The 25,689-nt window shown below is 36.6% G+C and overlaps 1 protein-coding gene across 2 annotated transcripts in view; it reads left to right on the top strand.

Annotated features, from left to right (window-relative positions):
- The window catches only part of LOC136771665 (coiled-coil domain-containing protein 91), a 99,284-nt gene that overhangs the window by 47,596 nt on the left and 25,999 nt on the right, over positions 1 to 25,689 (top strand). For both annotated transcript variants that reach the window (XM_066724107.1, XM_066724106.1), the window contains 5 exons: positions 4,685 to 4,762; positions 17,636 to 17,743; positions 20,644 to 20,736; positions 22,094 to 22,162; positions 22,538 to 22,714. In XM_066724107.1, the coding sequence (XP_066580204.1) occupies positions 4,685 to 4,762; positions 17,636 to 17,743; positions 20,644 to 20,736; positions 22,094 to 22,162; positions 22,538 to 22,714 (525 nt within the window). The remainder of the gene's footprint in view (positions 1 to 4,684; positions 4,763 to 17,635; positions 17,744 to 20,643; positions 20,737 to 22,093; positions 22,163 to 22,537; positions 22,715 to 25,689) is intronic.

Below are 25,689 nucleotides of genomic sequence, written 5' to 3'. Positions count from 1 at the left end.
ACATGAACAGAGCATGTTGGTCAAAAGAGAGGTGAAGTGAATGCTTTTGTGGCCCAGCTAACAGCTAAGTTGTGTTTCGGCTTGTGGTTTATGGTAACCTGTGGCTTAAATGTTATGCATGACTGGTGATGGAAGTGCTTAAACAATACATTATAAGAGCTATATAAAGAAAAAGGAAATATGTTCGTTCTTCGAATATTTTGTAACTATTTTTCCTTTGACTTCTCTTTGAATTGGTTATTAAAACCAAACGGGAAAACTAGAACATACTTGTTCTAAGACTGTTCAGTAGTATCTCAAATCTGCAATTCATGCCCAGTTCTGTTTTTTTTTTGGTCTGAATTTATTAGGGGCCCATGTTTTTACCTGGTTAATGCGTCTACATGCATATAACTTGTACTTTTTTGATTCTATGATTCTTGAACATGGTTAATTTACACATTTAGTAACTTTGAGTGACTGACAAGGTTGAAGTGTTTGTTCTTCATGTTGTTAACGCTGCCCTGGCCAGTTAAATCCCCCCCACAACTGATTCAAAACATCATTTTTTAATTCTGCTTGTACTTGTTGTATGTTTAGCACTAATTTATTTACAATGTAGTATAATAATAAAAAGGATCTGTAGGAAATGTAGCCCAGCGCTTCCTTCAGATGTTCCTGCAGGAGACTGGCTGAAGCTGTGAACCAATAAGAGCATGTAAAGGACACGTGACATATTAATCATAGTCGAGAAAACCAATTTAAACTACTGCTGCTCTATCTGATGATCCATATATGGCCACAGAAGGACAGTCTTGACAATGCTATATGAAATGCTGTATATTTAATCTAGAAAAACAGTACAAACAGCTTGGTGGTTGAAAACCCACCATCACCACCATCGCCAATATGACACCGCTATTTTTGTATTTATTATTATTATTTTATGAGATTTACAGGCTGAGGTTCATAATGGTAATTCAACTTCACAGGTGTCGTTGGCAATGTCTAATACAATCGTGACTGTTCAGCTTATAAACATTTCACCACTGCCGGGCTATAAAGTGTGTGGAATGGTGTCCGCAGCGACAACAGCTCTGGGAAACAAAAACAAGACCAAAGACAGACAGACCTGCTCATTTGTGAAGGTTTTCCAAGCTTTTATCCATTTGTCCATAGACTTTCCATTGCTTGCCTTAACCTCTGCTTGCAGAAGGACACATTTTTAGAGACTGGTAACTTGTGTTTTTTCCATGAACACATTGCTGACAATGACATCCTACTTCCCACATCTATTTAACTTACATTTCAGCAAAAGATACTTTCCTATTGGGCTTGGAGACTCTTTCAACCTCCAAGGTGTCATCCGTGTTTATAGCCGTTCTTATTTTTCTTGGAATGTTGGAAGTTCATTATAATCGAAACACTTCAAACAGTAAAACCTTTCTATGAACTAAAATAGAAACAAAGATATATATAGTAAATGTGAATAGTTTGAAAATAGAATGGAATGAGATGAAGGATTTTATGGTGGTACAATTTTTGTCCTCGCCTTCCAGGTGAAATGGGAACTCTTTCAACTATGCAGACGTTGTAATTTCAGTCATTAGCGTGGAGAGACACAAAAGCAAATTCTTGGCAGCCCAGTAGTCTTCTATTAAAATAGCTGGGTTTCAGCACACTTTCTGCTCCTCTGCTGTGTTCATCCTCCACTGCAAAGGCTGATGGCGTGTTGAGATGAAGTATTGCCCAACTCCTATTAACGCTTCCTGCCTACCTGTAGGTCTCCGGACTCAGTTGCTCTATTGCTCCTTGGGAGTTGTGTGATTTAATTTTAGTAACAGCCAAAATGTGCATTGAATTCGATGACAAGTTTGGACTCCTTGAAAGAATGTACTTCTAATTCAAGCCACATGGTTTGCATAAAGGTACGCTAAATAGTGACCGTTTTGTTTGAGCCCTTGAATTCGAGGCATTTACATTTTTATAAGATAGGGAATAAGAATTTAAAATAAATAGCAGTTTCAGGTGTTTTCCTGTGACTGGACATTTTTGTTATTCTCCTTCCATACTGGAAACACACACAGTCTTGGCTAGAAATCATGCGTACTATTTACAGAAGGAAGCTGGAGAAATGCAAATGTGCTCATGCTGAACGTTTCAGCATTACATTCGTTCTAAGCAGCAGTGATTGGTCGTGGAGTGCCTTGATACCATGGCCTGCATTAATGTTTTTGTTTCCAGCAAAGCGGTATTTTAGAAGGTATAAATGTTAATTATATTTTACTTTCAATCCTGTTCTAACAGGGCACATTGTCTGAAGTAAAACCAGGAATTTCACGTATCTGAAAAAAAGGTGTTTCTGCATAATAAATAATTTGACAGCACCGATCTGCCAAAGTGACTTATCGTTACCGAACTGGAATGCTATGAGGTAATGTTATTGTAACTTATCTGGGTTCAGATTTAGCACACTTCCACTCACACATAAATTCTACCTATTTTAGCTTTAATCCCTTGTGTGCCCCCATTAAGAAGACTGCACGCTTTATATAAGTCAGCAGCAAGAAACACGATGGTAAGAGGACCACTGTGCAGGGTGTGTTTTGAACAGCTCTTGGTGCTGATGCGCTCATTCCTCCCAGGGATCTATGAAAACACTGCAGCAATTAATGGAAGCTGTCTTCATCGATAGAGCATTGCCATCCGTCCAGCTTCCCAGAGCCCAGTCCGCTCGTTAACTAATTGCACAGTTTCATCATGTGGACAATATTACAAATGAGCCGTGACCCATATGTTTTAAATGAATATAAAAGGTATATTGAGGCTGTGTTATGATGCTTAATAGTGAATGTAATGTGAAACAGTTACAACTTGCAGATTATAACTGCAAGGGAAATTCTCTCTCAAGGCAGTCTTTAAATAGTTTGAAATGTTTTAAATGCAACGTTGTTTTGGTGAAATTTAATCGAGCCCCGATTTTTTTTTTAACTAACAACAGTCATGTTGCAAACTAAAAGCTGAAGCTTGTTGAAAGCATGTCAGTTTATAGTTTATGCCTATTGAAACAGCCGTGCTTGTTTGCAGAGCATGGAAACTTGATCAGAGGGGCTGAATTCCACTTGGAAACTGACTGAATTAAAATTAATTTTCTTTATTATGCTATGTATTTTTGTAACCAAATCATAAGTAAACAAAACATCACGTTTTGTAAAACAGTGTCCATCATCATTCTAAAACAGATTTGGAAAATAATCACCTGGTTAAACTTCCATCTCCCATCTAAACACAATATTATTGTCTGTCAGGGGATGTAGTTTTCAAACTGCCTGTCTGTCACATTTCATCAGGTAGGAGCCCCTTGATGACTGTTAAAATAAACTAAATTTTCAGAGTTGCTTAGTCCTTTTACTCTATTTTCTTTTGTATGTCAAATATACTATTTTCTAGCACTTCATATATTATATCAACATGTACTACTTCTGATAAAACTAATTTAAATCTCCACTTTGACAAACAACTTCATATATACATTTTTACTATGTCAGGTGTTGCTTGTATTGGGTGTTATTATATTCTCAGTTTTTCTCTTTCCAAGTTAAGAACATGTAAATTGCTCATTTTAGTATGATAGATGTAGTTTTTATATATACTGTACACACACACATTTTAACTTTTTCACTCTTGCAGTGATGTCACATAATTTTTTTTTTTTTTCAGATCCATTAATTAATTTTTTCCTCTTGATATTCCAAGCGTAGGCCTACATCTTTCCATGCTTTGGTGTGTCGTCCACAGTTTCTGTTACAGTTTTGCATTTAGTGATTATGTTTGAGAGCCGTAAGTTAGCACTGGTAGTATACATTTGGGTAGATTTCCTTTCAAAAGAGTGATATTTCTTCCAAATGAACTGCATCTTATTTTCACTCTTGGTTGTCCAAGGTAGACATAACTTTTTAAGTATCTGTTGATCTACTTACATTTTCATGGATTGAATGAAGCTGTTAAACATGACATTGTTTTTCTCAAGTGCATTTTAAGTCCACTTTTCTTGCTTGCATTCTTGAATTTGAAACTGGAAGTCTTCAAATGTTTTTGCAAATATGATGTCATCGGCGCTCTGTTTAACGTGACTCCTTTTCTTCACAGTCCAAAGTCTTGATCTCTTCTTTAAGAGTCGCCTTGGAAATTTGTGGAGAGATTGTGTCCTCTTGATGTTCTCCTTTACAAATCTTGATCTTGTCAGTGTCTTGGTGGAGTTGGATTGTTGATGTGGCATTGTTGTAGATGTATTTATTAAAAGTGACATGTTTCCTCAATGTTTTGATTTCTTAGAGCCCTGATTACTGAGGTTGTATATGGAATCAAACGCTTTCTCATAGTCAAGAAAACCCAGGCACAGAGAAGCTCATATTCTCTTCATCTTTCCAATACTTCTCTAAAAACTTGTATGTGATCCATCCAGTTATATGCACTTCTGGTTGCGTTGTTCAATTTATGTAGGATTTGTTTAAATCTGAGACACTTTGTGTTCTATTTTAATTACAGTGACAGTGATGAAGAAACTAAACAAAAGCCTAGCTCCCTATTGAGCCTAAATGTACTTTGTGTGTACTTCATGACCAACAAGAAGACCTAGATGCTTCACAGCTGTGCACTAAAATCATCATTATTATAATAGTAATAATAAACTTTATTTTTTTAGGAAAAGCACAAGACAGGACTTGAAGAAATGAGGAAGGCTGGACATGAAGCTTTGACTATAATTGTTGAGGAATTTAAGGTAAGAAAACAGATTTTGATTTCAGTACAAGTATGTTAGCTACTCTTCAGTAGCATCTATATTCTTGTTCAGTATATTGCAATACAAACCACATTCCTGACACAGTTTTGATTAATGTATTCAGGATGTCTCCCAGCTTCATCATAATATTGCTCTCTATAGTTAAGATCCTTACATTTTTCTGGACAGTATGCAATACCCTGTACAGTTAGATGGGGTGGATTTGCTGTACTCCACATACCTACAATATCTGTTTATATATTTTGACAAATATTCCTTGGGAATGAAACAAATAAATAACATTTAATTAGATATGTCAATAGTTCTTGTATATCCTTATAAATTTAATCAGTAAAGACAATACTTTTTTGCACCTTGGATGTGGAAGTGAGCTTTATAATAATAATAATAATAATAATAATATTAACACTTTACCCCAGTTTACAATTTCTGCAAGTTTTCATAAAGATTAAAACACACATAAATTATATAAATTGAATATATTATGAGGCTTCTCCATTTTTAATAACTTTGTATTAAGGTTGTAGACACATTCTTTGGTTCTCAGGTTTGATATGTGAGCTTGTTTCAAAATGTTGTGAGCCTAATACAGTAGGAACACTTTACTGTTGTGGTCAGTTTGGGTGCATGTTGAGTATACTTAATATGCTTTGTTCCTAGTCTACTTTAACAGGTAGACCATAATGCATGCTGAAAAAAAAACAAAAAAACATTTAATTGGATCCGTATTTTAGAACAACTCCAATAAATATACTTTGTGACAGCGGCAAGTTTGACTTTCCGAAAACATTAACTTGATACACCAGTACAGTTGGCAGTGTCGCAGTAGATAAACTATGGTTTCATAGCCAAAATTAAATACAAACCAATGCAGTGTATGTGGTCTGACCCTGGATTTAAAACACAGTCACTGCCACGCATCACAGCCCAAATGACAGAGGAACCCACTACACTACACTGTTCCCCAGGCCGGGGGGAATGCAGTATTGGGAAGTCCCTGGGAGTCCGTCATTGTAACAGATTCTTATAAACACGGAGCCTCATTACACTTAGCTATGCAGTCAGTTTGTTGTGGGCACAGACAAAGGATAAATATTGATTGAGCATGTTTAATATGTTTCAGATTCCAGGGAGACTTACTTAACATTGAAAACTATTCTAGTTGTATAAAATCCTACTTTATTTAATTTTAGTTTTCTTATACTTCAATATATTTTTGTGTATAATGGAGACAAGGCAAATTATTTACAGGGGTGGTTTCTCATGCCGTGCACATCCATTATAGGTTTGTTTTTAGTCAGAGCAAATTTAATTGAATTATGTTGCGTATTAATAAACTTTCCACAAGTAATGTAGCCAAGCTGCACCTGGCATAGCTGGTGTGTCAGCATTGAATGTATCGTTTCACTGGGATCTCTGAGTACAGACAATATTGTGTAGGGAAATGGAAACTCGGTTAAAGCTGCCCTCAATAAATGAGTTGCCTTATACTCATCATTAAGATATACTGACTCTTGCATGTAAATGATTTTCTGTCCTGTAAGTAGTAAAGTGTCTTACCATCATAATGTATTAACGTCTACATTCTCAGTGAAAGTGGAAAAAAAGAATGTTTAGTGAAATAATTGCAGGAAGAGGAAATGGCAGATTTCTATGTAAATGGCCAAATGATTTTCCCGGGACTGTTCTGCAAGTTTCGAGTCCAGAAGTCTCTTTTAGGAGTGCTATTCTATTACCTACAGAAGTCAGGCCAATGTTCAATATGGATTGCTTCTAATTATTTTCACAGAAAGCCTTGCACTCCTACACAAATGGACGATTTATCAGAGTCCTCACGCACAGTTAATAGCTGTTAGAGTTGTCTGCCACTTTCATGCACAAAATAAAAACAAGGAAAAGCTTATTGTACTGCATAATAAAAGTATTTTTGATTCTAAAGAAAAAAAAATAGGATGCATCTGATTACTTAAGACAAAACATGTAACTCTTGTTATCTTGGGTTAGTACCTTGTGATTATTGTGGTTGCAGTTTAATTTTAGTTTGTGTGACAGACACAATAAATGTTAACTATCCTATTTTGTTGGCAGACATCAATGTTAAACTGATGTTTCAAGAGTAACCAATTCCCTTGCATAGACAACTGAAACCTTCTCAAAAACCGAAAAGGAAGCCGATCTGAGCGGCAGGTCAGTTTTTAGTTTTGGCTGAAGTCTGAAAGCATGGACAGGGATGACAGTGGTCCAAACCAGCGCTACACTTCTGTGTGTGGAGTTTAAAAATAGACAGGCCTGTGTCTCACTCTTGAAATGGGATTGTGTGAGGTTCTTAATGAGCTGTGAAGAACGTTTCAGATACTCCAGCAGGTTGCAGGAAGCCACCAAACACTCGCTGTCTGGGAAACTATTCTAGGTATGTCTTTTAATCCATTATACAGGGTTGTGAAGCATAAAAGGAAGATGCAGTGCAGGTGTTGTCGCAGCGATGCCGTCTTTGGGTTTATTATGCATTTTTATTCAATTTTTGTTGTCGTTTAATTTTAAAACTGCGCACCTATATTCATTTCAGATTTGTTCCATTCCTGAACTCATGTGTCGACGTCCCATTATTTTTTAACAGGGAAGATGTTACTCATGCATTGGCTTCTCGGCACGGCTGCTTCTTTCCTCTTCATGTTTCTCTTTTCTTTAAAGAATCTTTCGCCAGCCGTATAATTTTGTGGACGGAATTAGACAAATATTCCTCAGACGGTTCCTGATACTATGGTGGGCAGCAAGAAAAGTCTCAATATTTAAAAAGCTGTCTCATGAAATATTCCACAAACAGAGACTTGACACAGGATTAGTGCTGTGGTTGCCAATGCTCTAGAAGAAAATACAAAGCGTGCCCTTAAGTTTAAATAAGAAGCATCACATATCTCACTAGTACTTTTTGAAGTTGAATCAATGTTAAAGATTTAACATCATTAAAATGTTAACTGTTAAAAGTTAGATGTCCTCCATTATAAATTGCATGATACAGATCACTTTTCATAATGATAAACTTGGACATTGTCAGACCTTCAAAGCACATGTTTGGGCGATAAAGTAAGAGTAATTTGGATGCTTAAACAAGGAAAATCTGACCTACGCTTTAATAGCCACATAACCGCCTATAATATCATTTCCAATTCAGAAATGTACCAATGCATTTTAAAAGTTCTCTGTAGTGCAGTTATAGGGTTGCAGAATTAAAATGAATACTATAAAATTTAGAGACTTACAGTACTATATTTTTCATTTTCTTTCTGTCGTTCTTTCTTATTTGTAATCAGTTTGCCAAGTAATAGTCTGTTTCCCCACTGCTGTCAACGCCTGTCTTGAAGTCAACCACAGGATAGGGTACACAATCCAGAGAAAGCTGGCGGGACATATTAATTTAAACTAGTTGTTATTGTTATTTTAACATACTTCGTTATTTAACATACAAATTATATAATCAAAGAATACATTTTCCTTCCTTTCTGTCTGGCCTGGATAGAAAAATCTGGACCTAAATGTATTTTACCGTGTGTTGAACAACCTTTATGAAAAGAAAAACAACACAATAAATCTACAGAAGTCTGCAACAATATCCAGAGAAAGTGCTTGGAAAATATTTAGCTTATTATCCCTGTGCAATTTAATGTACATTTGAGCTCTTGACATTGGGGGGATCCACTCCAAACCCCAGCTTTCAATAATTTATTCATTTGCTTTCCATTCATCTCGCATTACAAGTTTTTTTTTTGGTCTAACGCTAAAATTGCACTTCATAAGCAAATATGTGTTTTGATTGTAATAAACAGAATGACAAATTCCTGCCGTTTTGTATACCCACTGAAGCAAGTTGCGGTGGATTCAGTTCAGCACAGGGCATGAATGTATGGAATGGCAGCAGCATACCCACTGGAATGTTATATTTTCCGCTGTTCCCAGGAAGAGAATGTAGTTCAGGCCAGAATCAGACAAAAAACCCAGAAAAGCAGATTTACGGCCTTGGCCATTGTTAGGAATTTTACTTCCTGGTATGTATTTTAACAAATAAACAGACTCAAGATTGAGCAAAAAGGACCGTATAAGTTGCAGTTAATGGAAAAGAAAAACATCCAAAACTGAATGTAGGTGATTCTCAAGGAATTCCAAGACAGAGCCCTGTGACTGAATTAACTAGATAACTAGGACAGCATTTGCTCTCCCTGAGAATGATGACGTTAGCTGTTTCACCCTAGTTTTACAATTTATCCACTTTTGTATTTCCTCGTATGTCACAAGGCAATAGTGATATGACCTTATGACTATTCCTTGTTATTTTCACACACTATACTAAGCCAAATAACCAGTCTTCTTCGCCACTGTGTATTTTAGGGGGGTTAGAACCTCATCATCTTCATTAAACTGTCCAGTATCTCTTCAATTGAATGGATTTCACACAACAAACTAATAAAACACAGAAAATGCATTTGCATGACAGGAATGATTCCATATCTTCCCATGGCATTGTTATTACATAACAAGGGGTATACTTTAATAGTTTTTTAAACAGCCTGTTTTTTGTATCTTCATAAATGAAAAATGGGGCACAGGTTAGTCAGGAACCACAGAACATGCGGGTTTCAGTTATATAATTACAACCAGGTAGAACACCTTTCCAGTAATCTCTGTGTTCACAAAAGTCAAAACATATACAATGCTTGTCAAGTTGCATTTAAAAAAGTATATATGGCAGGTTACGCATTCTCCCCCACCTTGCCCCTTAATAAACCTCCTGGGGGGAACACGTGACCACTTTTCCCTCTGTGACTGGCTCTCCCCTCAATAAAACTGGAAGCAGGAGGAGAGCCAGACTGAGTGAAAGAAAGTGCGAGAGACAGTGACAGCATTCGGAATACGGTACCGGAGTTTGTTTACAAACTTTCGATTGCATTTGATTTCGATTGTTTGAGTACCCACACACTGTAAGATAAAAAATACACCACTTTTGCCCCATATCTGTGCCTCTGTGTTTCCTAAACCCCATCTGAGAGCCCCAGACACCATGTCCAACCCCCCTACAGTGTCTGAGAATAACAAAATGTCATTTTAGGAAAGGCTTAAATGTATTTCACACATTTTGCGTTTGAAATGGTTTGGATTTTTCCACTGTAAACATTATGCTTTGATGCTTGAGACTGACACAAGGTTTCTCAAACAACATTGAAGTTAGACTTGAGCTGACATTCTGGATTCCGTGCGCTTAACTTTATAGAGCCTGGCATTGTTAATGGGCTGTACCCTAGACGCATGCCCAGCCTCTGTAAGCAATGCCAGTCTTCTCAGCCTGGAAGTGAGTGGGTTGGCTTCGGTCTGAGGATTCTGTGGTATTAGCTTCTGGACAGCAGGGTGACTGCATGCTGGCTATAGTTGACATACGGTCCAAATGGTTTTTGAAAAAAAAAGCTGCAACTGCTGAGTGAAAGATGACTTTGTAATAGAGCTTTTGCTTTTTTTCAGTGGGGGGGTGGAGGATTGGTGTTTTTATGAAGAGGTTTATAAATGAATCTCTTGATACCTGGGTTTTGTTCCTTCCACTCTGTCAATGACTGTAGCAAACCGCGGCTGCTGGAGATCCCTGTAAAACATTTCAATCAAGTTCCCCTCCCACGTCGAACAACGAAACAGTTCACCTTTGTGTTCTTTCAAATACCTCCATTTGTAACGGGTATAGTCACTTTAGTTCACAAGTAATTAAATTTAATTAAGACCACACTTTGGAAAATTAGTCTTATGGCTGCGATTGAACTGGAGTCTTTTCAGGTGGGGTAATTATAATCCTAGCCAAACAAAGCGCCAAGAGATAGTGATTCCTTCTGATAGTGATAATCTTCTGCAGTTACTCATCCACATCCTGGTGTAGCTATTTTGAGAAAATGCTGTCGCTCTTCTCCTATGAGATAACTGTTTATATGCTGTCAGCATCCGATTTCACTGACAGTGCCCGACTCTTTGCTTAATTTGGGTTTTCTGCATTCAGAGAAGTAAAGGTATTTTAGAAAAGTCTGGCCTATGAGGCAAACAAACAGAAAACAGAAAAATGCAAAATAAATAGGTGAGGTAATGTATTATCTGACATTAAAATGAAGGTAATTTCTTTCCCCTAGCTTTCTTTCATGTGGCTGCAGTCTAACTTGCACAAAGGTAGTTTTAATTCTATGAGCCGTTATGTAAAAATTATATAAACACCCAGGTTTGAAAGAAGGCATCTGTGTTTATATTAATCTGTAATGAATGTTTGCAAGACCCATTCCTCGGCGTTACTCTGATTCCATTAAATCCTGTTGCTGATCATTTCGCCCTGCAGATAATTTAGTAACTTGAATGTGATAAATGTTATGATATTTTCCAGCTTATCTATTATGGTTACCCACCCTGACTGCCTTTCAGAGGCCGCAGCGATATATAAGATCAATAGGAAACGCCTCAAGCATAAACATTCTCCCACCCTGTCGTTCCCTTCAACTTAAATACCCTCCTCCTAGCTGCTCTGATCAAACCGTTTGTGATTCCCATTGACCCTTGGATTTTGGAGGACAAAGTGTGGTGTTTGGCATGGAGTGAGGAAATCAAATCTTTCATTTATTAGTTCTTGTAACCCTTGTTGTTATAAGGATTAAAAATAAAAAGACTGGAATAATGTGATGGCAAAATAAATAAATGAGGAGCTTTATAAAATGTAAATGTACTGGTTAGCATTATTTGTAACATGAAAGGCTTTCCACACATTTTAGACTTGGCAGCTTTGTTCGCTTTCTCTCTCTCTTTTCTAGCAGGGCTATAATATTTCATTTTATTTTGTATATTCATTTATTACAAGTACAGTATCCACTTCAAAAACAGTCTTTGCCTTAATGTAATAAAACTCTTGGGCAAAAAAATAAAAATAATAATAATAATATATATAAAGGGGGGAAAAAAAAGCAAAAGCCAGAGTTTTCTTGGCGGCTTTTGTGTTATGTATTTTTAAGACCATGGGAAAAAATGTAGAAGGAACCCTGGTCTCTTCCTATAGGTGTGTCTTTTATTTGGGATGTTTTCATCAGCGATAAGGGAGAGAAGGAATGTCTAGGCTTAGGTGTAATTAAAGTATTTATTATATTAATTATATAAATGTTATTACATTTAGTATAATATGATTTTTAATCTCCAATTAAAAAATATATAATAATGTTTACATTTTGTTTTTATTATATCTGAATAGCCAGGAGATTCATATTATACTACAGGTTAATTGATTTCCAGACACAGAAATGTACAAAGAGATGGTCAGGTGCAATTGTGGAACAGGTGCAATCCTGGAACAATTGTCATCGAAATATACTCTGCCGTTTTCATGCTATACTATATGGGTAGGTAGGTACCTAGAGATCTGTACATGTGCAATTCAGAGGGAGAATGGGCGAGACATAAAACATTTTCGAGGTCCACGACCCAAAACAATTCCAGCCAATGGTGATCCTGTGGTTGGAAACAGCTTGTTGATGAAAGGTGCTGACGGAGGCTGACACCACTTATGCAGAGTAACAGATGGGCAACAGTCAGTCAAATAACAACTGAGTACAAGTGGTGCCGAAAGATGCATATCAGAATGCACAACACATCATACTTTGTCATGGATGGGGTATTGCCGCCGATGACCTAGGAGTTTTACTCCTGTTGGCAGGATCATGCTCCATGCCACATGGTTAGTGTTACTGCAGTGGCCTCCCCGGTCACCAGATCCCAATCCAATCAAACATCTATGGGATGAGAAGCTAATTGTAGTAGAGATCTACCACCAGCCAATTTGCAACAACTATGGGAAGCAATGGAGTCAACATGTGTCAGCATCACTGTGGCGTGCTTTTGACGCCATGTTGAGTCCATGCCCCGATGAATTCAGGCTGTTCTGAAGGCAAAAGGGTGTTACCTAATCAAGTGGCCACTTAGTTTACACTGTTTGGCTGAAGAAACATTTGTGGATTTTGTGCACAGCACCTACTACTAGCTTTTCAATGCTTTTCAAAGTTTGCCCTCCCAAATATCTGTGGTATATATTTTGTATTGTTTCAATATAAGGGACTTTTTTTTGCGTACAAGACTCCAGACTAACATTTTCTACAGGGGGCACTGGTGCCACTAACTGTTCTAGTTGGTGGCACTAGCACCTGATTTGGTTGCACCATTTATGCATTTATTTATTTGCTATATCGCAGAATAAAATTAAAAAAATTGTAATTTTAGTAATTATTTGCCATTGCAGTCAGAGATCTGGATATTTTAATGAAAAGAGACTGTTGAAAAAAGGTGCAGCAATATTTATTAAAGCACATTATAATTTAATTAGTTAATAACAGTGCATGTAACCCCCACATCCCCCCCTATATCCCCCTGGAGTTACCTGTGTGTTTTAACCTTAGTTGAGACAATTTGTTTGAGTCAAAGATGAAATGCCCTTCTCCCTCTCAAGGCTTACATGGTCTTAGTTTATTGAACTCGGGACGACCTGCTGTTTACCCAACATCATACAAATTAAGGGCAAAGGAGTGAGTTAGTACGTACAGATCTCTTGCTGTTTTTGCAGGAAAATCATAGAAAGGGTGGTTTACATGCACGAGAACAGTACTCACTTACATCACCTAATCCATAGCTGGGTGCAGCTGTGGCTTGTGCCACAAGTCTAGTTGTTTAATACTTTGTTTAACTGATCTTACCGAGTGGTTTTTCACATCACTGATGGAGCTAGAAAACTGTGAATGTAAGTGTTTTATAAATTTAGGATTAAAACACACATGTATCTGATACTCCATCTCTGATAACAGCAGGGACATACTGTTTGACCAAATCATGAAAGCTAAAAAACATTTTTTTTAAGTTTATTTGTTTTTCTAGCTTGCACTGATGTGATCAATAAAAATGTTTACTTGCAAAGCCAAGTCAAGAGGTTGCAAAATGTGACCATTTGGTCGCAATTCGGAGCCCTAGCATAGAAGTATGTGTCTCCAGGTTTCTTCAGTGGTTTAATATAATTGTCTAAACATGGTCTGTATTTTGTGGTTTAGAGCTGATTTTGCGCATCCCTACCTTGCTGTACAGCTCTAGCTTCTGACTTTTTTTTCACCTTATTTAGGGACTTGGCCTCCCTGATGAAGTCTACTAGACTTACGGTTAATGAGTGCTTGCCATATGATGTATATGCTTCTATATGCAGGACACAGTATAATATGTGCTGGTTCACAGTTCTTTTTAGGGTAGTTTGTAAGCTACCTGTGCTGTTGGTTCAGGGAAAAGTTACCAAGTTCTTCACAAAATACATTCTGGGAATCCTCCATGCATTTAATGTCAGTGCCCCTGAAGCAAAATGGCTTGAACATGCCACTATGAGCATCTGTGCACACCCACAGATGGTTTGACTTAGACGACTTTCACTTACTGAACCACACCCACCAACACAGATGGCCGAGTCCTGGATTCCTCTGTCTGTTTGAATTTCCGTGTACTTCCCATTGATCCCCCTGTCCTCTAGATAACTCCAGTCCCATGGGAAAAGTCAGTGCACAGTCTCATGTGCTGAAAGGAGATGAGGTATTCCTGCTCTTTTATGTTCTTTCAGCAAATGGAAGATGTCTGCCTTTTCCGTGCCTTCAAAATGTTCTTCTGCTTGTGTGGTCCATTTCTTAAAACAACGTGAATAATATTAACACTTGTCACCTCTTCTCTGTATGTTATTGTTTGTGCATGTCTTCTTCTATGTCACAGTAACCTGTGTGTGCCCACCGGTTTAGATTAAACACTTTTTTAAAAGATACATAAGATTTGGGGTGTTTATGGGAATGTCATTGTGATCATTATTTAAAAAAAAAGTTATACATAGTAACCTTCATCAACCAAATCTTTAAGTGTGTGGACCTACCCAAAAAGTGAGATTGTAGGAGTCAGCATTCCCTCTTGCAAGTTAGTACATTGCAAGCTAAAACATGGCCCAAAGGTTGATCCAGTCTGATGGGGCTGAGTGAGCCAAAGTCAGCTGCAGGATCCTCTTCCCCAGCTAGAGACGGGCAGACCTGTGCTTGTCAGGCTCTTATGTTCTGTGTAGCAAGAAAATTTGCAAATAAATGGGTTGAGAGTGTGTGTGTGTGTTGTCTTCATCTTTCCCTTTCAGCTTCATCTTCCTGCCTGATCCATTAGTTCAGGCTTCACATGACTGACAAATATGTGATGGTTTATTAAAGGCCAGAATATCCCCTTTTTATGCTGGGGCAGGTAACAGGTCGAAACACAGGACATAAATCAGATTTATGAGGTATGAAATTATGCCAATTACATGACATAGACATCAAAACAAGTACTGATTTACTCACAAAGATGATCATTTGTTTTATCTTTGAGGAATTATGACTAAGAAAATGTATGGGCTTAAAATAAATATTCTGACGTTTTTATGTCATTCGTGGTTGGAAACAAGTCTATTTGTCGAAGGTATTACGTATTGACTGTTGCAGGTATTACAATGATTGTATGAATGACTGAATGATTGTGGTTGACATTTCTGATGTAACAAAATAAAATTAATGGGCTTCAGTTCATTAATTTTTCAGTTCATTTCCAGAATATGATTAAAGCCTCCATTATAATTTGTTGTATGATTACAACACAGCTTTTTTCATATTAAGTAAATTTTTATTTATTGTCAATCATAATTTCATATATTTTGATGTCTCTATTTAATTGGTTTTCGTGAGAATATCAGTGATTGTCTATAGGTACCATATCCTAATCATGTTTCTTCAGATTCCTAAGAGCTCATTTGGATTTAATCTATGAAATCCAGGAAAATCCTTTATTGTATCAAATAACCATGTGAGGAAGCAGCAAAGCCTGATCTGAAGAAGCATTATTTCAGCTTACTAACTTAAAAGAAAATATCTTAAGGATGGATTTCCATTTGGCAAATATAGCCAGAAACAATTGTTAGCAATAATTGCTAGTAAGAAAAATTACTAATGTAACATAATGATAAGAGAGGTTATAGGTATTTAGGATGTATAATATATACTATACAATACAGAGCTTAATTATTATAATATACCATACAATATTTCAAGTGTTCAGTTTTCGGTTAAATCACTGATTGCCAAGTGGAAAACTCTCAAAAAAAACTAATTTCCCTCCCCACATAAAACATTTCCATGAAATCACTAGCAATTTCTAGCCAGCAATAAGTTGACAAGGAAATCAAAACAATAAACTGCTACCAACTGCCAATGCCCAGAATTGTTGTAGATTATTCAGTTTAAATCCACCCTGAGATAATTTCAGGAACAGGATGCCGGTAGAAGGATTATCGTGCTGCTCTTCGTGTACATGCAAAGTAATGCCTGTTTAAAGAAATACAGAAATGGATATCCCTGTGGTACACTGAAGGAAGTAAAATTAATCAACAAAACTATGCAAAAGGATGAGGAGTATATAATGTTATGACATTAAAGATATATTAAAGAAAGATGTTAACTCAGGTAATTTTATGTACTGTTGGTTACAGTATTATTCAGTATTATCAGAATCATGTTAGTACAGAACAGGAAAGAAAATGTTGTTCCTGCGTTCCCCTGAAAACACGGCTCCCTTTTCTTCCCAATTCTTTCTTCGTGGGATTCGTAGAAATTCCCACACCAAGGTGTGAGTTGTATTGCATAATTCTTACTCATGTTGTAAGAAAACTTTTGGAAATTATCCACCTGACATTTTCACGCACTCATATATTTTCACTTTACACCTGCACCTTAAATAATTTGACAGCTGCCTTTTATCTTTTTTTTTTCTTCTTTTTAAGCGTTTAAAATATTGTCTCTCTTGATCAATTATGCAAAACAAAAAGAAAAAATCCTGGTTAGGAGATGATGTAAGTTCCTGGCAGTTCCTGCCTACGTATGTTTCTCTTTCTGTGTGGCTCTGAGACGTCAGTTCTCTTGACTCCCTGCAGGGGAATTTAAATTAAACAAGAAGTATATGGAGTTATGGAAAAAGTAAGTAATTTACTGGAAGGGATGCTGAATGCTGATGAATAAATAAGTTGAAAATGTTAATAATGGATTCAGTGATTCAATGAATACAAAATTAAAATGAATTTACAACATGCACGTACAGCTCTGTGGAGGAGCTTTTATTTTCATCATTTGTATTTTTTGGTGTTGTCATTTATTGGACTGGGAGGTTCACCGGTAGGAAGAAACACATACGAGTTACCATAATATTCAAACATTATTCTGGAATTGAATATGAACAGTTACCAGAACCTTTGTTGCTAGTTATCTGAAGATTATGAAAATCAAAATGTCTCAGACTAAATATAGGAACTCACTAAATAGATACAAGCTTTTTAATGAAATTTTTAATGTAATATATAAAGATACTGTGTTTGTCTATACTCCATACTTTATATAATTCATTTAAGGAGATATTTTTTTCACTTTGATTAAAAGTATGTTCTTATGTGTATAAACTCGTTCAGGCAGACATACCTGCTTTAACTGTGTAGTAGCTTGGTGTAAAATGAGGGCATGGTGCCAGCTTGAATAAAGTATTAGCTATTTTCTACTGAAACATTGCACACAGCTGTATTTCTGTAGAATTTAGCTGAGCCATTAAAGTAGTTGAAAATGATGTCACTGCCTCACCCTTAACTGATATTAACTTCTTTATGATTGTGCATTTGCTTTTCATTGATGGTCTTACACAAGCCTCCATGGTTGGCATAATATTCAAATATTGTCAAAGCAAATATAAAATTGTCTCTGTGTTTTGTCTTGTCTTTTGCTCTAGGCTTTAACAAAGTCTGCTGTTCTTCAGCAACAGGAAACCAGTGAGAAGTGCCTTGAAGCTGCAATAGAGAAGCAAAGTCAAAAGTGTGAGCAGCTGCTGAACGCCCAGGTAACCCAGGAACCCAGTGAGCCGTCTGACTCCTCACGCGGTGTGCCTTCTGTGTGAAACCCATGGAGTGTAAACGTTGAAAGAGATCGACGTGAAAGATAACTACATAAAACGCATTTCGTGTGCCAACAATGCTACCTAGCGTAATGTTTTCTATATATTAAAACACCTCCAATGGTTGATATACAATATTGTTAATATTTTTATAATTGTAAAGAAATTACTCTTCCAATATGGAGAATATATATATATATATATATATATATATATATATATATATATATATATATATATATATATATATATACACTCACCTAAAGGATTATTAGGAACACCTGTTCAATTTGTCATTAATGCAATTATCTAACCAACCAATCACATGGCAGTTGCTTCAATGCATTTAGGGGTGTGGTCCTGGTCAAGACAATCTCCTGAACTCCAAACTGAATGTCTGAATGGGAAAGAAAGGTGATTTAAGCAATTTTGAGCGTGGCATGGTTGTTGGTGCCAGACGGGCCGGTCTGAGTATTTCACAATCTGCTCAGTTACTGGGATTTTCACGCACAACCATTTCTAGGGGTTTACAAAGAATGGTGTGAAAAGGGAAAAACATCCAGTATGCGGCAGTCCTGTGGGCGAAAATGCCTCGTTGATGCTAGAGGTCAGAGGAGAATGGGCCGACTGATTCAAGCTGATAGAAGAGCAACTTTGACTGAAATAACCACTCGTTACAACCGAGGTATGCAGCAAAGCATTTGTGAAGCCACAACACGTACAACCTTGAGGCGGATGGGCTACAACAGCAGAAGACCCCACCGGGTACCACTCATCTCCACTACAAATAGGAAAAAGAGGCTACAATTTGCACAAGCTCACCAAAATTGGACAGTTGAAGACTGGAAAAATGTTGCCTGGTCTGATGAGTCTCGATTTCTGTTGAGACATTCAGATGGTAGAGTCAGATTTTGGCGTAAACAGAATGAGAACATGGATCCATCATGCCTTGTTACCACTGTGCAGGCTGGTGGTGGTGGTGTAATGGTGTGGGGGATGTTTTCTTGGCACACTTTAGGCCCCTTAGTGCCAATTGGGCATCGTTTAAATGCCACGGCCTACCTGAGCATTGTTTCTGACCATGTCCATCCCTTTATGACCACCATGTACCCATCCTCTGATGGCTACTTCCAGCAGGATAATGCACCATGTCACAAAGGTCGAATCATTTCAAATTGGTTTCTTGAACATGACAATGAGTTCACTGTACTAAACTGGCCCCCACAGTCACCAGATCTCAACCCAATAGAGCATCTTTGGGATGTGGTGGAACGGGAGCTTCGTGCCCTGGATGTGCATCCCACAAATCTCCATCAACTGCAAGATGCTATCCTATCAATATGGGCCAACATTTCTAAAGAATGCTTTCAGCACCTTGTTGAATCAATGCCACGTAGAATTAAGGCAGTTCTGAAGGCGAAAGGGGGTCAAACACAGTATTAGTATGGTGTTCCTAATAATCCTTTAGGTGAGTGTGTGTATATATATATATAAAGAAACATATCCAGATAATACAATTTTATATGAATAAATTGGATATAAATAAATACATTTATATACATAACTTACAGATACCTTAGCTGAAATATATTTTCATATGCATTTACTCTGTTTCTTTATATTTTCCAAATCTATTTCAATCTATTTTTTTATATTGTAATTAGTTTTAAATATATACTTTCAGGATATGTTTCCTGTATGTTCCTATATCGATTGACCAGACATCCTATGCTACTTTTATATATTTTATTTAAACATTTATTTTTATTCTAAATCATCCACTTATGCAACATTTTCTAAATGTAGACACAAAGCCCATGTGAGTTTCTTATAGCACAGAGATGGACAAAGTGCAAGAGCAAATAAAATAAAAAAAACGAAGTGGTAATTAAATATATTGTTTGCTTGGCTAGCAATAAGAAGTTGAGATTATTATTTTTTTCTATTCACATCTGCACATGAAAATATTTATTGTTCTCCATCTTTCTTTAATGAAACCAAAAGATGGGAGCAGTCATGGGAGAGAAAGGAAATCTGCATTGGTTTATTGGATATAATAAAGAGAAATAAACAGATGAGGCAAGCAATCGACTGGCCCAGTAGAACGTTCTGTGGTGAAGTTTGTATTGACAGCTGCTCTTGTCCATGTGGTGATCCTTCGAAACAGAAACCGTGTGGGAGTGGGATTTTTTTCCTTAACGCTGTTTTGTTGGCGTTCCCAGATATCTAGGGTATCTTGCTGAGAAACTGTTTTCCTTGAGGATTATGAAAGTAGTGAGCTGTCATTTTCACAGATGCTTTGCCACTTTTATTATGCTTATCTTTCTGAATAGCAAGACCTATTCGTTCTATCTCGGTGGATTACCTTTAAGTTTTTTGTGGCATTTTTTTTCACCCCAGGACATTTATTGCAAATGTAGAACATAGATTTATAAAATCATATATCTGGGAGTTTCTTAAGCAGAAAGCGATAGGCCTGAAATGTGAATATGTATATCACCATCAGCCTGTATTGTTCCACTGCTGGATGAAGGCCTCCCCAATATATATATTTGTAATTATATACAAAGTAAAAAGTACATTAAATAGTTTGTAGTTAAAGGCAGACAGATTAAGCCATTCAGCCATTATTTATGGATTCAGCTGACATTAATTTATGGTGTCATAAAAGTCTAAACTGATAGTGAACTCCCTGTCATGTCCCAGTGTTATTCAGTGATTGATATTCCCAGACGAAGATTGCAAAGAAAATAATAATTTCTTGTTTGTTATAATGTCAGGTATTGGTATGTGAGACTCTTTCAATACATCTGAAAATGTCCCTCTTCTCTTCATTTGTTTTGTAGCACCAAAGGCTGATAGACCTGCTAGATGCCGAGAGAGAGGCCTTAGAAGAGAAATTAAAAGAAACTTTGAGTCAACAAGCACAACATCACAAGGTACCGCTTTCAATAAAGGAAATGTTTTAGTTGGCTTTGGTGAAAAGGCTGACCGTTGTCCAGCTTTTCATATTTTTTCTGCTAACATGTCTCAAAAACATCCACGAGCATTGAGGCTTAAAGCTTACATAACACACACACACACACACACACACACACACACATACATATATATACATGTATTTTTTTAACATATACATTATTTAGTTTTTTATTTTTGGAAGGTCTCAGTAATTAGTCAGGACATGGAAAATAAAATGCCTTCCTGAAACCTAAACAATTTTTGTACTAAAGATTCACGTTCCAGCTTAAGACATTTGACATGTTATTTTAAAGGCATTATCAAATCTTTATTTTATTATATTGTAATTTTATTATATTGTATTTATTATATTGTATTGTAAAACATTCATATTGTTCAAGACTCCCACTCCAATAATCCTCCCAGAATAGACCCAGAGGCTCAGTAATTTCACAAACACATAAAGACTGTAATAAATATTTATACACAATTAATAAACATGGTCACATCACACAATTTCCTTTTTTTTTTAAACGGGTGCACCCATTTATTTGCATTCACTATCCTACATAGTAATAATGAACAGCTACAGACCTGCCTGACACTTTCCACATCCTTTCAGACACTTAAAGCAGCCGAAAAGGAAAAGCAGTGTGGTAAATGTTCACCTTACAAAGAGGATCTTTCAGCGATTGGACGTGAAAAGGGACACTTTAAAAAGTGCTCTTGTTGAAATCAGCTTATTGAATAGAGTGTCTAGCGTATAATATTTTCTGTTCCCATATCTTAGCAGTTTGCAGGATCTTTGTTACTGTTTGCTGTGTTAATGTGACCTAATTATTCAATTTATAATGACATTTCAATTGCATGGCTATATTGGCATCTAGAGAGACATTGGAGTGAAATATGCAAAACCTTTCAGTTTGCTCTGGTGAAAAAATGAAAAAAGACACAAAACAGGAGCATTTAACCTAGGCCTTGTGTGAATTTTATAACAAATTCCTGAATGTGTTTGTATTTATTCTGACGAAGGCCCAGACCTTATTAAACCTCTGACGCACTCTCCGATTGCAACGTCCAATTCCAATACTGGATTCTGGCTTCTTGTGTGAAAGAGAAGACTCACTTAAAAACCTGCCGTCAAGTTTATTGGGTTTTTATTGGGTGGGGGGGGGGAGTTGATTGTGTGATTGCTGGGAGGGGAAAAGATTTATCTTGGTTTGGGCCTTGGATAAAGTGTTCCATGCTGTGTTGAGAACATATTTTAATCACGGTCTTGACTGTATTTAATTTTATATTTTTCATAGACTTTTCTTCTAATGTTTTTCCTTTCAGGAAGAGCTAGAGAAATGTTTACTGGAAGAGAAACAGAAGACACAGGAGGCAATAGAGGCAGCTCTTCAGGTACATATCTTCACCTTGTTGTGTAATAGTGTTGTGCACATCATGGGAATGTCACATATGAATGTTTGACACTCATTGTATTGCTGTACTTCTCTATCTGAAAATGTACAGTTCAATTGATGCTTTCCAAAGAATGGATGATCAACTAACAAGCACATCAAATTTAAGGAATGAATGGGTTAAGTTTGGGGTTGCTTATTTATGTGCAGCATTTCCGAAGCAGAATTACATTCAAAAGTGCCATCAACATCAAAACGTGCTCTTATAAATTCAGCCCTGTCTCCTGAATACAGTTTCCAGATAGATAGCATCTTGGAGGGGTGATAGTCGGCAGTTGAGAACATTTACTTCAGAAGGATGTTATGTTTCTTGTAGGCCGAGAAGGAACGCGTGAAAGAGGCTGTTTTGGAAGCTGTGCGGCTCGAGCAGCAGAGGCTGGAGGAGAAACATGCCACAGACAAGGGTGTCTGGGAGGAGGAGCGACGCAAAGACAGGGAGATGGTGGCACAAGCCATCCAGGAGGCCCTGCAAGAGGAGAGGAAACGGAGCAAGGTACACAGCTGGTGGCGTGTTTATGGTTATCCATACACGTGCACTGTAAAATCTGTAGAGTACCTCAAGCACCCAACAACAAAACACATCAACATGTTATTTGGATTTGTACAGTACAGTCTTACTGGCTGAACATTATGTTCTGAATGGCAGCACAAGATTTACTGTTTGCTCAAACTATGCTTTCATAAAGTTAAAGAGTAAACGTTTATGAGAATATGCTGCATGGATTGAAAAGCAATGCTGAAACCACAAATATGTGTCAGTAATTTGTTTAGGTGGAATGAGGGGAAACCAGTGTCAACCATTAACTCAACTAGAGATTCCCTTCTTCACTAATAGCCTCCCCACATTCTGCTTGGTTTTGAGGAAAGTACATTGTGTTATCCATATACTTAAGTAAAACAATTTCTTACCTTATGTAAACAGCAAACATAAGACAATGTACAAAGATAAATATTGATTTATATAAAAGGGTAAACTATGTCTTACTCCTAGTACAGTTAACTAGTTCACACTGCAAGGTCTCAGTAAGTTACAGTTATGATAAGTAACTTTCCTGAGGTGGTCATTTCCTGTCCTCACATGTCATTTTCTGCCTTTCTTCTGATTAGTAAGCACAAAGCTGGAAAAAAAATATGAATCCCTTCAACTACATCCTGTGTGGTTCTAGGTTATAAATATAATGCTCATGTTATGTCAAAAAGCAGAATGTAATCTCTAACCACACTTCATTACCTGTGTGACGTAAACAGAGTACAGTAACATGTTGTGTGTTATACGTCCAACACTGTGTGCAAGTTAACCCAGTGAGTTTTTTAAGGTTGCTGTATTGTATGTTTCAAGCATAAAGTGACAGTCAGTGTTCATGGCAGCTGCTTATTTAGAGAGTGCAGTTCATGTCTTTGGTTATGACATGAGGTGAAGGCACTTATGCAAAGCATTCATTATGTTGTCAAGTTTTATGAGTGGGTGAAACCATTGCTTGAGGGATAATTGTAATGTAGGGAATTTTAACAAATTATTTTCATAGCTTGTTTGCTCACTGATGTGACCAATATTTCATTTTTTTTTTTTTTTTTTTTTTTTTAAATCTGGAAGGCAGATGGAGATTTGGTCTTACGGCAGTGTGTGCCAGTATTCCTGTGATTTTCTCATTCTTTGTCTCTTTTAAGTCCTATTTTCCTATAAGATAATTATCAAGGAGCTTTATCTGGCAACACAGTGGTCACTGGGGTCATTTGAAATGTGTGCCAGACTTTGCTGGACCCGTCTTACCTACAGTTCAGTCCTATTGGCTCCAGATATTAAGGTAGCCAACTAATCCTTTCAATATACAGTACTTAAACAAATTGTTACAGGAAATGGATCCAAAGAATAATTAAATAATTAGTGTGCAACCACAGCAATTATAAAATATTTCCTTTTAAAGCAACAAAAAAAATTACCCGTTAGAAAAGCAAATAAATCCAGGGTAACATTAATATAATTTTAATACTTTTTGAGCCACACACAGATCTTATATTTTACTTATGCAGGTGAATTAGTTACTTTCTTTGCAAGTTGGTGTGTTCATTTGTGATATAGGATGGAGTCTTATCACTACAAACTCCAGTTTAAAACCCCTGTTACACATAACTATTTCATTTAAACCAATTACAATTTGACATTTTCAATAAGCTGAACAGAAATGCTTTAGTGTGTTGCTTTCACTGTTATGTTTCCAATATTGTGTTGTGTTCATGATTTAATTGCAGCTTTTAAAAGCTATGTTACTAATGTGTATGCAGTTTGGATGAAAATAAGGATAGAAATGAAATGAGAAATACATATTCTTATCAGAGGATCGGCTAGAGTTATTTGTCATCGCCTTATACATTTTAAATACTTTTTTCTCTTTTTGGACCTTTTTTTCATTTCTAGTTGTTGTTTTTTGTTAGTTTACTGCCTGACAGGGACAGTGTTAAAATAATCAGATCTGAGTTTACTGACATATGTTATATGTACTATTAATATACTACATACCTATCTTGCAAGATGGTGGCAATTATTGAGCAGGTTAGTGGTTATGCTCAAGAAGATAACAAATCACCTTAAATATGAAAGTCTTGCACAACATAGTAAACAGATATTATCGCAACAAAAAACAATTGCATAAAACACCAATGATACAATGTTCTTGACCCCTTAATAGTGAATGTCATTGTTGTTGTCAGCTGTGCAAGGTGAATCTGGCCAAAATCATCCATGGTCTGGAGACTTTATGCATCACTTGGTGTCCAGGTGTCATGATTGTTTTGCAATTCATCTGATATTAGGGACACTGACCTTATCAATACTATTGTCTTGGCATCTATTTTTGAGGCAGTGTTCAATTTCATTATTTGGATTACAGATATTACAGAAAAAATATATTTAAAATCAGTTAAACACTGATGAATTCTACAAGCCGTGGTGACCTGTCATAACCTTTGCACAAAATCTTGGACTACTTTTCTTAATTCTCCTTTGGCTTACCTTGCTGTCCATCCCTTTCATTCTTTCTTTTTCTGTTTTTGGTTTTGTTATATTCTTATATTTTAATTTGGTTTCTCATATCCCATATGTTTTTGTTTGCCTAAAGGATAATCATTAAAACGAAAAAACAAATATAGACTTGTGCAAATCTTGGGGCATAATACATCTGGTCAGAATCCATGAGATCTGAAAACACGGGTTGAGGCTTGAGGGCAATTCAATGAAAGGTGTTGAGTTCTTGCCAGGAATTAATAGTACTACCCTTTTGAACACCTGACAGGCTTTCCTGTAGAGCAACAGCTAGTTCTCTTACAGTGGGTATTCATGCTTTCTCCCTCCAGGACTGAATGCTTTGTTCAATAAGAATACAGTGTAGCCTTCAGGTGAATGAAACCCCCCACAATGCACTTCTCTATAAATTTATTAAAATTAATATCCCCAGCAAGGCCAATATTTTT

This window comes from Amia ocellicauda, chromosome 15, assembly GCF_036373705.1.
Source record: "Amia ocellicauda isolate fAmiCal2 chromosome 15, fAmiCal2.hap1, whole genome shotgun sequence".
In the NCBI taxonomy this organism is placed as follows: Eukaryota; Metazoa; Chordata; class Actinopteri; order Amiiformes; family Amiidae; genus Amia; species Amia ocellicauda.
This window is presented reverse-complemented; position numbering and strand designations above follow the sequence as displayed.